Here is a 14793-nt window from a genome sequence, read left to right on the forward strand (position 1 = left end):
CTCTAGGCGTGTCCTCCAGTCAAGTCTGATGGGGTGCCACGCTCTGGCCCCAGAGTCTGCCCTTTGTACTCCCTATGTGCTCTGCTCCCCCCGTTGCTCTGCCGCACACTTTAAGTATTTTGCCTCCGTGTCGCAGGATCAGTCCAGGCCAGTCCCGAAACTGAGTCTCCAGTGTTGTCCCCCATAGGGCCCTGGGCCAGCACGGATGGTGTGTCTCATAGTGGGATCAGCCATATGGTCCACTGCTGTGCAATGGCTGTTCAGAGCAGGGATATCATCCTCCAGGTCTGGTGGGCCAGGATGTGCTCCACTATCTCTTCTTTCCCATTCATTTGCTCCCATGTGCTCTGATCAGACATGTAAGGGCTATCCTTTTTGAGGTGGGAATTGAACATACCTCTGCTCTCCAGCCCGCATACGAATTTTTTATAATCATTTTACTGGGGGCTCTTACAACCCTTATCACAATCCGTACATCCACCCATTGTGTCAAGCACATTTGTACATTAGTTGCCATCATCACTTTAAAAACATTTGCTTTCTACTTGAGTCCCTGGTATCAGCTTCTCCTTTTCCCCCTCCCTCCCTGCTTCCGCTCCTTTATTAACCCTTAATGATTGATAAGTTATTATTATTTTTTTCATCCCTTACATTCTCTGACATTTCCCTTCACTCACTTTTCTGTTGTCCATCCCCCAGGGAGGAGGTTTTATGTAGATCCCTGCAATCACTTCCCCCTTTCCACCTCATCCTCCCGGTATCACCATTCTCAGCACTGGTCCTGAAGGGATCACCTGTCCTGGATTCCCTGTGTTTCCAGTTCCTATCTGTATCAGTGTACATCCTCTGCTCTAGCCTGATTTGTAAGGTAGAATTGGGATCATGATAGTGGGGGGAGGAAGCATTTAAGAACTTGAGGAAAGTTGTATTTTTCATCATTGCTACCCTGCACCCTGACTGGCTCGTGACTCTTCTGTAAGGGGATGTCTAGTTGAATACAGATGGGTCTTGGGTCCCCAATCTGCACTCCCTCTCATTCACATTGATTTGATTTTTTTGTTCTTTGATGCCTGATATCTGATCCCTTCGACACCTCATGATCACACAGGCTAGTGTGCTTCTTCCATGTGGGCTTTGTTGCTTCTGAATTGGTGGCCACTTTTTATCGGCGCATACTAGTATTGACACCAGCCATCTTCTTCCACACACTCTATTTCTCTGCTGCATCTGATTTGGCCACACAACTCACAGAGCATACCCAAAGGGAGGGGTGTATTAAGGGAGTAGCAGGTTGCAATCCAGTATCCGCATCAGGCAGAGAGTACGGCTCTTTTCAACTCCTCTTGGTTCCCCTCAGGGTAGGCCTCTCTTGGACTGGCCTCTGCCCATGGGCACCCCACTGTGTTAGCAAGGTACTTGCCCAAACTGTCTTTTTCTCACTCCCTGAGTCGTACGACCAGCACCTCTGATATAGGTGCTACGTTAAGCTTTAGGCCTGGAGTCGGCTTCCCTGCGCTGTGGACTGGCATGCCCACAGTAACTGCCACATGCTCTGGGCTAGGAAAGCCCACCACGCAGCCTTGCACTGCTTTCTCGGTTTGGCTGGTGCCACTTCTCACTGCCTCACACATTCTCTGATGTTACAGCTCTCTCTGTCTCTTGAATCTAGGTGGCGCTCAGTGTAGGATCCCAAATGATGTGTTCCTCTGGGGCTCCATCAGTCTTAGTGGTCGTGAGGTGTCTGTCCCCTGTGCACTCATCCTCTCTGTCCCACCTCTCACCCACATGGGTCTGAGATTGGCTTGCTTGAAATGCCTAACCCCAGTGTATGTAGGCATCCTAATGCTGTATTTGGTTACACGTTGGGTTGGCAGCCTCAAGGTCAGTAGTTCAAAACTACCATAAGGAAGCTTTCTATTCCCATAAAGAGCTACAGTCTTGAAAACCCACAGGGGCAGTTCTTTGTCTTATAGGATCACTATGAGCCAGAATCAACTACATGATAGTGAAGTTACAGGTTGTGTGTGTTTGTGTAGATGGTAATTACATGCATGTTTCAGATAAAAGGACCATATCTAACTACTGAAAATATATTTAAACTTTTAAGGCAAATCACTTCATTTACAGACGATCACCTATAATTCACCAACTGTACATGATGCCCGCCTTAAAAAAGATTCCTGTCAGTTCTGTGCATGTCAAAGCAGAGCAGCTCCTTGTCCTGCGACTCGGTACTAGAAGTGCTTGTTAGCTAAGGTTTGAAACAGTCTCCACAGCACTTTGTTTCAATGTCTCCCATGATGTTTCACTTTGTTCTCTGAGCTACTGGTTATAGGTGAAGGTGTGGCATTTTGCTTTGTGTCACTGATTTTTGTTCTCCACCTGTATATAATAAAGGTCTAAAAGAGGAGTTGACGCTACTACTGTGTCTCCTTGAGATGGTTTAAAAACATATCAAGGATGCTGATATTTAATTAAAGCAGTTTAATTTTTTTGTAGCCATGAGCTTTAAGCTATTTTGGTTGAAACTCAAATTTTCTGATAATAGTTTTAAATAATCTGTATTTGTATTTTAAACAAAATCATTAAATAATACTCTACTTAGAGAATTAGGGCAACGAATGTGTATGTTGCTTTACACAATTGATGTATGTGTGGATTGTGATAAGAGTTGTATGAACCCCAATAAAATGATTTTAAAAAGTTGTATGAGCCCCAATAAAATGATTCTAAAAAATAATAGAGATTCTATCTATATAAAGATTAGAATTGAGTTTTGTTTTTAAGAAAGGGGAAAGCTCTGTTTTGGGTCTTGCTGATTTCTTGTTAGATTTGTGACCATTAAGAAAAACAACAATATCTTTTATTTATTTATTTAAATCATTTTATTGGGAGCTCTTACAGATATTGTAACATTCCATGTTTCAATCATGTCAAGCAGTATTGTACAATTGCTACTACAATCAGTTTCAAACGTTTCTTTCTTCCTGAACTCCCTGATAATCGGCTCCGCTTTATCTCCTCCCCCGCCTGATCCCCTAGGAACCCTTTTTCCTATAAATTTTTCTGCCCTATCAAATAATAATTTATAAATTATCAAGGGTTCGGGAGCAAGGGGAAAAATTGAGCTGATGCCAGTGGCTTATGTGGAGAGTAAATGTTTTGAGAATAATGAGGACAATGAATGTAATGAGGGCAATGAATGTACAATTGATCAATTTATGTATGTATGGATTGTGATAAGAGTTGTATGAGCTCCTAATAAAATGATTAAAAATTTTTTTTGCCATATTTTATAAAATCTAATATAATTGTATGTGAATACATGATATTTTGTTAGATGATAATAGCATCTTAAAAATTCTTGTGATAGTAATAAGGCCTTTAATTATCCATTTCTTGAAATTGGGGATGTATAAAATAAATGCCTTAGGAAGAAACTTTTAGGGGAGAAAAAGTATCTGTTTAGGGTATTTGTTAGGGAGGAATTTTATATACTTTTAGAAATTAATATACAGTATGCCTTAACTTGGGATATATTTAGGGAATCATTTTTCTTTTTGGGGGGGTTGTCATTTCTTACTGTATTCTAAACCATTGGTAGTTCTACATATGTATTTCACTATTAGCAACAAAGTTAGGTTTTGGTGGATTGTTTAATTTGTTATATGCTTTAAAAATAAAGTTAAGACAAACAATTCCATTTATCTCATAGGACTCTGTGGATGGTTAAATCGATGGATGTGGTAAGGATTTATTTTAAAAGAATTAGTACAAGACAGGCCCAAGTCTTCCATGATGCTACTCTACTTCATTCCCCCACTCCCGCGGTATCCTGTGATTCACTGCGACGTCCCACAGAAACTCACGAAACTTTGACAAAAAGTCTCGAGTGGTGATGGGATACTATTCTGTCCAAAATCTGGCAGTTAGACCGAGGCAAGGCAAATGCTGGGTCGAGAGCTAGAAACATCCAAAAATCATGTAGAAGCAGCTCTTCTGGCTTCTACCAAGACTCGGTCAGGAAATAGAAGTCTGGCTTTCCAGCTGAGACCACGAGTGTTAGAACTGTACGGTGCTACCAGTATATATATGTAAGCAAAATGGGATGGGGCCATCAGGCACGCCCTCTAGTACAGGAGAGTAAAGATGATACGGAAACAAAGGGCGTAGCCTTGTTCACACTCTGTACTAACGTCAGGCCCTAATCTCAGCCTGTCCCTGCCCTTTAGGAGAGGATACCTTCCATAATGGGACTACAGGTGTATCCAGTGCAGAATTACATCACAGACGGAATTGTGACTAGAAGGATTATATTAATGGACTAATAAAAAGTGATTAGAAAAATATCCAAGTAGAACTGTTATGGTGTTATTTGGCACCTATCTCAGACAATCCTTTGTACTTAATAGGAACTGTGAGGTACGTGATAAAGTTAGCTCCCCCCACCCTTTTTCATGGAACTTAAAACAGGAGCGAGGGCTAAGACATCTATTAAATGCTATAATTCAATGTGTGACTGATTGGTACAGGTGTTAAAGAGAGCAGATAGTTCTTGGAGAAATATATAAATATATGTTTGTCTAGCCTGAACTGGCTTAAATGATTGACAGAAATGGAGGGCGTGACAGAGGCATTTCTGGTGGGATGCAAGCATATCTGTATTTTGCTATAACAGTGAATTCCATCAGCTTGGCTTCCAGTGAGGAACAGGTGTTGCAAGTTTAGGATGACAGATTGGAGCCAGAATCCAGAGGATCTTGGCTGCCAGGCTAGGACATTTAGAGAAGGTGTTGACATTGTTATGGAATCAGGTGAATCTGGCTGGCAGTGTTCAGAATAGGCCAGGTGCTCAGTAGATCTGACAGTGCAGTGGGTCTTATCCATCCCCTGCACCCCCATCTCAGCAGATATGAGGATGAATGTGCGTGTGTCACCGTAGCAGAGTCTCATCTCCGCGTGGAGCTGGTGCAGAGAGGGTGTCAGATAACTTGACAAAGCCCCTTGGTTACTCTGATCAAGTCTCCCTGGGCAAATTGGGAACATTGCTTTTAAAATTGTGACTTTTCAGTCTGTAGTTTGGAATCAACCAGAATGGCAGTGGACTTGCAAACCAGCTATTAAGAAAGGAAGGATTGGTGCTACTTGGCAACTAAATGGGTGTGGAGCACAGGGTGGGGGTAGCCAGCCCCTTTGAAATGCAGAGCCTTGGGCCTGCTCCCAAGCCTGTGCAGTGAGTGGCCAGGGGATGGTGCTCAGGAAATAACTGAGATTTCATCCGGGCACCGGCACTGTTTGCTGCTGGTGTCACTGTGGCGCGACTTGGTGACTAACACTTGAAAAGAATCATCTCTCTCTCTCTCTCTCTCCCCAGGAGTTTGTGGAAACACTTCCGTGCTGTGAGCCTGTGTTTGTTTTTGCTGGTTTTCCCTGCTTACATGGCTTATATGATTTGCCAGTTTTTCCACATGGATTTTTGGCTTCTTATCATTATCTCCAGCAGCATCCTTACTTCTCTTCAGGTAGGTAAGCCCAGGAGAAAGAGAGCTACATTATGTCTGATTTTCTTCATTTTCCTCTTGATAAAGGAATCGATAGTTTTAAAATTCAGTGATTGTTAGTGGCCGACTCAGGGTTCCTTCCCCAAAGATTTTAACTAAGAGTTGCTGTATTTATCTGAGCATGCAAGTTGGAAGGCAGGTTATTAAAATGTATGCATCTGCATCACTGTTTTTCCATTAAGTTAAGCGTTTCTGTTTCTCTTTCAAAATGATATGCAGAGCTGTATACAAATATGAAACTGGTCATTGAAAAACACTAAAAGATGTTTGAGCCAGTTCTCCAGTGCATTATTTTTATTAATGCCCATTCATAAGTTATTTATAGTTTTATGATGTATGTAATTAGAATCTGTCTGCCTGCATATAGATCGGTGGACATGACAATATACTTCCCTAGAAATGAGAAACTTATTGTCATAGTAGATCTTTGCCTCCAGATCAGGAAAAGGTTGGGTTTTTTTCAAGCACTGGCAGTAAAGATGGATCTGTTCCGTGTTTCTTGTCGAGAGAAAGACATTTTGGAGTTAGTTGGACAAGAATGATGACCGCGGGATTAGGAGAATGAAAGCGTTGACGGGCTTTACTGACCTGGCGAATGAATAGGGGAAGGGTGAACAGGAAACTATTGACTCGTGAGGATTGCGCGGCTTTGGGGAAAGTTAAGACCTAAGACATGGCTTTTTCATATCGAATACCTGGATTATTAAAACACCCACATTTTAATGCTCAGTGCTCTCTCTTCAGGTCTTAAAGGTAGCGCCTTAACATTAGCAAGGCTGTTGGAAATCTGAGAAAATGTACTTGGTTTTGAGTCATAATATATATACTCCTCTTTCTCCAGGTTCTGGGAACACTTTTTATTTATGTCTTATTTATGGTTGAGGAGTTCAGGAAAGAGCCTGTGGAGAACATGGATGATGTCATCTACTATGTGAATGGCACTTACCGCCTGCTGGAGTTCCTGGTGGCCCTGTGTGTGGTGGCCTATGGCGTCTCGGAGACCATCTTTGGAGAGTGGACAGTGATGGGCTCTATGATCATCTTCATCCATTCCTACTATAATGTGTGGCTTCGGGCCCAACTGGGCTGGAAGAGCTTTCTTCTCCGCAGAGATGCCGTGAATAAGATCAAATCATTGCCTGTTGCTACAAAAGAGCAGCTTGAGAAACACAATGATATCTGTGCCATCTGTTACCAGGTGAGGGCCTCGAGAAGAGTCACGTGGGTGGCATGTGGGTGTGTCCTTTGGTGCTTCCACTATGGTCATCAAACTCAACTTTAAATTTTTTTAAAAATGGGTCTAAGTTTTATAGAACAGACAATATTTCCATTTTATTTCTAAAGTAAGCTTTTATTTTGATCTTTCAAGTTCTAATGTATTGTTATTTTCAACATTACTGCTCACCCATAAATAAAGGAAAAACAGGTCAGGTATATTTTATACTTAGTGCTGATTGTACTCACATGCCTATGTACTATCCAAATGTATACTGTCCGTCATGAGTCGGCAACTTCTGAAAAGTGGTGTGCCAAGATTTTGATTCTTTGGCTTCTAGTCTTCCTGGGCTGGGGAAGAAGAGCTCATTTACTCTTTGTAGGTGGAGAAAAGCGGCTGGGTTTCTGAGACAGGAAGGAGCCTTTGTGTGTTGGAAGGAAGGGCTGTGGCAGAGGCAACCTGTTTGGTGCCCATAGACTATGACTGTCTTGAATTTAAGTATTAAAGGCAGCACAGAGAAAACTTGGAAACAGAACAGCAAGAGTCCTGTAGTTTTGACACCCCTCACCTGGGCATCTGATGAGGGTGGTTGACCAGCAACATTTACACTTTGTGTAGAGAGTGTAGACAGACGTTGTGAGCAGTGACACAAGCGGTGTCCATCCATCTCTTTAGATTGCAGGCGGTGGGTCGGGTGGGTGGACTGGAGCTACAGGTTTCGGCTGGGAGTGCATAGGGCATGCTCATTTTCCAAGGCTGCCTTTATAGTTTACATGGGGTGCGCATGTGTATGTGTGTGATTGAACTAATTGGAAACTTGTAATACCTAAACCAAACCATAATCATTTCCATTGAGTCAAATGCCAGCTTGTAGCCACATATAGGACAGGGTAGAACTGCTCCCGTGAGTTTCTAAGACTGCTATAACTCTTTATGGGAGTAGAAAGCAGAGCATCTGGTGGTTGCAAACTGCTGACCTTGCAGTTAACAGCCCAACACGTTACCAAGATGCCACCCGGCCCCTTGTAGAAGCTTCTAGTAGCAGCATGGAATTACCATTTAAAAAAATAAACACATTTGAAGGGGTACTAACTCCAAGTTTTCCAGGGTCTGTTTTTCTATTTTGTATTTATAGTTCCTGCCAATTAAGTAGTTATTCTCTCGATTCTGTTTTCATTGTTAATATGAACTCCAGCTCCTTAATGTTGGCGAGGCAGCCTCGTTGTACTCAGAACAAACCATTCCAAAACCAGGTTACAGCTGACCAGCTTCCGGGGCTGGAGGCAGGCTGAGGCTGTAAGCGTGCCTGCGTCATCCCAGCGGGGCCAGTGGGACTTCATGTAGGGTTCCGTCTCGGGGTGCCAGGGTCCTCTGTTTGCACTGGCTTTTGTCACATCACTTTTTGAAGTGCTGGAACTACCTGCTGGTGTCACTTAGAAAACCGGGCTTCAGATGGCTTGGCTTCCTAGCTGCTGCTGTCCTTGCACGGCTTTCTGCTTAACGGTGATTTCCAGGTGGCACCAGTTCTTGGCAAGGAACTTCTGGAAGAGCTACAACGTCTTGTTTGGGAGCTTTAAACAAAGCTCTTGGTGATTCACCACTATGTGTGTGTTTACCGCCTTAACTTCATGTTCCTTAACTTCATGTTGTCAGCTCTCCTGTTCCAGGAGAGAGGAATGTAAAGTATGCCCTCTATTGCAGTGGATACCAACGTCGAGTGTGCACCAGCTGCACCTGAGTGGCTTGCTTTAACTGTAGCTTTGGCACTCCCATCACCACGTGTCTGTCCCATAGGTAGGTCTGGATGGGCCCCTATTATGCATTGCTAACAAGTACTCCAGGTTGAGAGACAGCACCGTAAACAGACCTGCCTAGAAAAGCAGGTGTATGCTGGCTCTACTGTCATCGCACTTCCTTGCCAAGGCCCTGGTGTTGCGTGGCTGCCATGCTGGTCTCCTTGCAGATAATCTCCTCAGAGGCATCTGCTTAGCTGTATAGAAGTGTAAGTAGGAAAGTTCTGTCTCCCTCAGATAACCTTGGACTGTCAGTATGCTGCTACCAGCCACCCCAGGGAAGACCCAGTAATCAAACTGCTGCAAGCAGTTTGTGGCCCTTGGACCAAGTAGCTTGTGGCCCTTGAACCAAGCCAGAGCCAATTGAAGAAGACAATTTCTTCCCCTCTGTAGATTTTTGTGTTTTAAAAACTGCTTAGCCAGTGGTTCCTATATTATAAGATTAAGGGGTCTCTGATGGCAAGAGGATTCTATTGCAAATACACAAATGAGTTTTACTTCAAGACCTGTGCTGACACGTTTCCTTTTGTGTGAAAGAAATACTAGACATAGAGCATTGGAGGGTAGTACCAAAAATTCTTTCTAAGAGACATTTAGGACCTACCTTTCTTCCTTTTCTTTTCCAGGACATGAAATCTGCTGTGATCACACCCTGCAGTCATTTCTTCCATGCAGGTTGTCTCAAGAAATGGCTGTATGTCCAGGAGACCTGTCCCCTGTGCCACTGCCACCTGAAGAACTCCTCCCAGCTCCCAGGACTAGCCTCTGAACCCATTGTTGCTGCTGTTGCCGCTGCTGCCGGCGCCGAGCAAAATGGGCATCAGGAAGGTGAAGGTACTGAACCCCCAGGGCAGGAGCAGCCTACAGAGGCCTGTGTCCACGAGGGGCCTAGTGACAATAACAAGTGCATTGCCAGAAGAACAGATAGCCAGGAAGAGACTTTGAATCCTGAGGAATGTCCGCTCAGGGCAAAAGACGGAACAGGTCCTATTGGAGCCAGCCCAGAAGAAAAGAAGCAGGAATGATGCTGACATGTTGTGGAGGAGAACCTAACTTGAGATGGGATTTGTGCTCAGCTGTAAGGAACACATGAGGCCATCAGGCGGGAGACTGACATTCCAAGGATCTGACCCAGAATATGCTCGCTAAGTGGAGGCCACCTGCTTCATCCCCCTGGACCCTGGAAGAAATGTTGCAATGTGTGCTAATCAAAATGTATTTTCTTCTTCTATGCTGGTGTTTTGTAGAGGTTTGCCAAGGAAATTCATCCTCAATAACTTCAGATACTGCCCCGGTGTGCAAGGAATCCATGAGATTGGAGTGTGTGCAAGGGGCCCAGGACAGGCAGGCGGCAGCAGCGGGGTGGCGCGGGAGAAGGCAGCAGGCAGAAGCGGAGCGGACCTTCCGTTCTGGGCAGGACAGGAGCCCTTTTCTCCACCCCACCCCTCACTTGAATTGGGGGCTCGGTCAGGCGATTTTGAGATTTGTACAGCACTTGAAATGAAATCAAAGATGTAAAGGCGCTGATTGTATTCAAAGATTGGAGCACGCTCATAGTCCCGACGTGCTTTACGGCTGGGGCGGGCGGACCCTAGCCTTGCGGGTACGTTCATGTAATCTGAGGCTCTGGAACTCGATGATGGAGCCTTCAATATTTCAGTGTAGATGAGACTTTTGTTAATAGGCTACACTGTGTTGGCTGTGTGAAGTAAACTAAAGCTCTGGTGAACACTTTGGAGCCTGCACGAACTCAGGCAGACTGAAGTGGGAAGGGCTTTAGGGCACTGATAAAGGCCCCAGTGTACTTTTCAATCCTGTGTGATGCTTAATTCTTGCAACTGGATCAAAACAGTGTTAAACTCTGGCAATATTTGCACTTTGGGAATGAGTACATACCTGTATGATCACACTCTGCAAATGCCACTTTTGAAGCTGTTAATAGACTTTGCACCTTTTCTTTGACAAGGATATGTCCTATTTAAATTTTTACATTCATCATGGCTACAGGTAGAATCGGGGAGGGGGGCAATGTAATTTTTTATGGGGATTTTGATATGAAAAGAAACTAGTCATTTATTTATACAATAGGCTTGACTCAAAAAGTGTTTTTCAGACTTGGTATTCCTAATGTGGGATGTGACTTTATTTTCTTTTTAGTAGTAAATTTGGATGTAGACTGACAGACATAGTTGAATGTCTTAATAAATTTAAATTTGAAGATACTTGACTTGTTCTGTGCGGATTACTGTGAAGGGTTTTGTTGAAGTGCGGTTGTGGGGATGGTCTGTTGTGCTCAGCTGGGGATCCCGATCAGAAACGCCCTGCAGATAAGGACCAGTGGCACCACACCTAGCCCTGCATCAAGCCAACCTCAGGCCAAAGCGAACCAACCAACCCAACACACTGCCCTGCCATCCGGTTGATCCTGGCTCTTAGCAACTCTGTAGGGCAGAGTAGAACTCAGTTGGCAGTCTAGTGTTTATCCCAAAGCACTGTCCAGGTACCCGATGAGAAGAGCTTTTAAAGCTTAGCACACATTTCTGAACCCTACTGCCCACCCTACTCCACAGCCTATGTGACTCCTGGGAATGTGCATTTTAGAATTTACCAAATGATTTGTTCCAGCTTACCTGGCACCAGCACAGTTTTATGTTCAGAAATGAAGTGGCTTGACTAGAATTAATTTCTTCTCTCCCCTGATCATTGCCAGTCAGAAAACCAGGGACAAAAGAGCAACTGGCTCCCTCTAGTGGTAATAAAGCCATTGTCCAAAGACTAGTGCTCATTATACTGAGGCTGTTCTGAGTGACCCTGGAAGAAGAGAACTGCCCCTATGGGTTTCCAAGATTGTGGCTCTTCCCCCTGCCCAGCAATTTTAGTGGTGTATAATTCACATCATCTAGTTTAATAACTCAATCAGGAAGAGTTGTGCAGTCATCACCACTGTCCATTTTAGAACGTTTTCTTCTTTGTTGTACTCATTGTTACTAGCTCCTGTTTCCCCCAACCTCTCCCGCCAGACCTCCCTGGAACCAATAATCCAGTGACTGTCTCAAGACTTAAGGAAGACTGTGCCTCTGGGAGTGGAAAACCTCCTCTTGTGCGGTGAGCAGCCAACCTGTAAGCCAGGCACCACCGGGCCTCCACTCAAAAACTAGTCGGGAACTTTGACGTAGTGATTTCCAGCCTTGGTGTAAAAAGTACACTTGCAAATTAAACTCCTTGTCTGTCTGGAGAACTGAAGTGCGATTCCTCATGATAGGCAGGGCTTGGCTGTCCTTTAGCACTTTAGCACTCAGTCCACTAGAGAGCTTGTTTGCCCTCCGACTCTGAGAGCTGCTTTGAAAGGAAGGGCCCTCAGCTGCTTTGTGAAATGAGAGGCTTTCTTTCTGTTTTTTTAGATTATTTCATTGGGGGCTCGAACAATTCTTATCACCATCCATCCACCCATTGTGTCCAGCACATTTGTGCATTTGTTGCCATCATCATTCTCAAAACATTTGCTTTCTACTTGAGCCCATGGTATCAGCTCCGTGTTTTCCCCCCTCCCTCCCCCCTCCCTCCTCGCTCCCCTCTGACTCATGAACCCTTGATAATTTATAAATTATCACTTTGTCATGTCGTACACTGTCTGATGTCTCCCTTCACCCACGTTTCTGTTGTCCGTCCCCCAGGGATGAGGTTATATGTAGATTCCTGTAGTCAGTTCCCCCTTTCTACCCCCGCCCCCCCTCCACCCTCCCGGTATTATCACTCTTACCCCTGGGCCTGAAGGGATCATCCGTCCTGTATTCCCTGTGTTTCTAGTTCCTTTCTGTACCAGTGTACATCCTCTGGTCTAGCCAGACTTGTAAGGTATAATTAGGATCATGGGGGGTGGGGGGGGAGTAAGAGGGGAAGCATTTAGGAACTAGAGGAAAGTTGTAGGTTTCATCGTTGCTACAATGATCGTCTCCTCCTGAGACTTCTGTAAGGGGATGTCCAATTGCCTACAGATGGGCTTTGGGTCCCCACTCTGCATTCCCCCTTCCACAATGATATGATTTTTTGTTCTTCGATGACTGAACCTGATCCCTTTGGCACCTCTTGATCACACAGGCTGGTGTCCTTCCATGTGGGCTTTGTTGCTTCTGAGCTAGATGGCCGCTTGTTTATATCTTGATAGCTGGGCACCATCAGCTTTCTTCACCACATTTGCTTATGTACCTGCTTTGTCTTAAGTGAGTGTGTCGGGAAAGTGACCATCATGGAATACCAGTTTAATTGAACAAAGTATTCTTGCATTGAGGGAGTACTTGAGTGGAGGCCCAATGTCTATCTGCTACCTTAATGCTAAACCTCTAAATATAGGCACATAGATCCATTTCCCCATCCTCATATAAATATATTTACATATGTACATGCCTTTATTTAGACCTCTATAAATGCCCTTTGCCTCCTAGCTTTTTCTTCTATTTCCTTTTACTTTGGCCCCACTGTCACGCTCGGCCTTCATTTGGGTTTCAGTAATTCCTCTTGGTTACATTACCCTTGATCACGCCCTACCAGGCTTCCTATACCCTCCTCACCACCGATTTGGATCACTTGTTGTTCCCTTGTCCCTGGGTTTGTTAGCAGCACTTCCTTTCCCCCCACCTCCCTCTCTCCCATGTCCCCCCGAAACTGTCAGTCCCATTGTTTTCTCCTCCAGATTGTTCATCCAACCTATTTTATTTAGACAGACCTGCGGAGATAATAACATGTGCAAAACCAAGCAACAAAAGAAAACAAACTAACAACGAAAGGCCAATGACAAAAAATAAATCCCACAACTACAACAAAAAAGAAAAGCTTGTAGTTAGTTCAAGGAGTGTTTGTTGGCCTTTAGGAGTGTTTTCCGGTCGAGTCTGATGGGGCTCCACACCCTGTCCCCAAAGTCTTTTTGGTGTTCCCTGGGGACTTCATTGCTCTATTCCCCTTGCTGTTCTGTTGCACACCCTTAGTGTTTTGCCTCGGTGGGATCAGATCGGGCAGAATTCCGACATTGTGTCTCCAGTGTTGTCCCCTGTAGGGCTATGGGTCAGTGAGGGATGTCGTGTCTCAGTGGGCCTGGCCTGGTGGTCTTCTCTGTGGATTGGCTGCTCTGAGCAGGAATATCCTCATCAAGACTTGGGCCAGGATGTGCTCCACCCTCTCTTCCTCCCCCTTCATTTGCTCATTTGCTCCCTTGTGTTCTGATCAGACAAGTCCCTCTCCCTGAGCTGCAGATTCAGTGCTGTCCTCTGAAATAAATTCTTCTGGGGGGAGGGACAGCTGTCCACTTGGTTGGGATTGGGGCAGGCCCCCCTTTTTTTAAAAATTGGGGACTCATAGAACTATCACAATCCATGCATACATCAATTGTGTAAAGCACATTTGTATGTTCGCTGCCCTCATCATTCTGAAAACATTTGCTTTGTAAAGGGACGGGCTTTTTTTGGCATCTGGAGCACATTATGTGTAATATACTTCCTGATGGCAAGTAAACCCCAGGTCCACACCAGCTTACAGGAGCCTTTTGGCTCTTCAGCTTGTTGGACAAGTATCACTGTGTATCTTTGCCTCCTTCAGGAGAGCTCTGGTCTGTTGTAACAAAGCTCTTCACAATCTCAGTGGCTTTAAAACAACAAAGATTTCTGGCTAACACTACATGCATACCCTTCAGTCCGTCCATAATGGGTACTGTTGAGTGTGCAATTTGGGATTAAGCTGACAGGACTGCCTGGAACATTGCTGATGCCCATGAGGAAGGGAAGGGTTCCGGAAGGCTGTATACCAATCATTGTACTTTCGGCCTGGGAGTGCTTGTGCTGACCACACCCTGGCCAGATCTTTGGTCTCTGTGGCCTTGCAAAGCACAAGGGGCTGTGGAGGATCAGCATAACCGGCCAGTGGGTGGCACTGGTGACTCGTACTCTCTTGGCGGAGCAATAGTTCATTCTGCACGTAAGGTAGAATTGGGCAGCACACTGGTGAATAGTTCAACACATATACCACTCAAGAAACTAACTGCTTACAAAGTGCAAGATGATAACTGTATACTACTACTCTTACTTGGATTTCTATTCTCAGTCCTTCTCCCTCGCAGTTTCTAACTCAATTTCTAACATTTTCTGATTTAGGAAGGGGGATGTCAAAGTGTAAGTACCTAGTTGATAGCACAAGGGGTGGGGTTTTGTCAGGAGGAGACAACAATTATGATTCA

The 14793-nt window shown here is 44.7% G+C and overlaps 1 protein-coding gene across 1 annotated transcript in view; it reads left to right on the forward strand.

Moving 5' to 3' along the window:
• Positions 1-10792, forward strand: part of RNF145 (ring finger protein 145) — a 75889-nt gene extending 65097 nt beyond the window's left edge. Inside the window, exons 9-11 of the mRNA XM_004696759.3 lie at positions 5375-5522; positions 6403-6759; positions 9197-10792. Of these exons, the coding sequence (XP_004696816.1) occupies positions 5375-5522; positions 6403-6759; positions 9197-9595 (904 nt within the window). The 3' untranslated portion in view covers positions 9596-10792. The remainder of the gene's footprint in view (positions 1-5374; positions 5523-6402; positions 6760-9196) is intronic.
• The last annotated feature ends 4001 nt before the right edge of the window (positions 10793-14793 follow it).

Source organism: Echinops telfairi, unplaced genomic scaffold (genome assembly GCF_000313985.2).
Source record: "Echinops telfairi isolate 266 unplaced genomic scaffold, ASM31398v2 ScPeMD7_7469;HRSCAF=8507_0, whole genome shotgun sequence".
Lineage (NCBI taxonomy): Eukaryota > Metazoa > Chordata > Mammalia > Afrosoricida > Tenrecidae > Echinops > Echinops telfairi.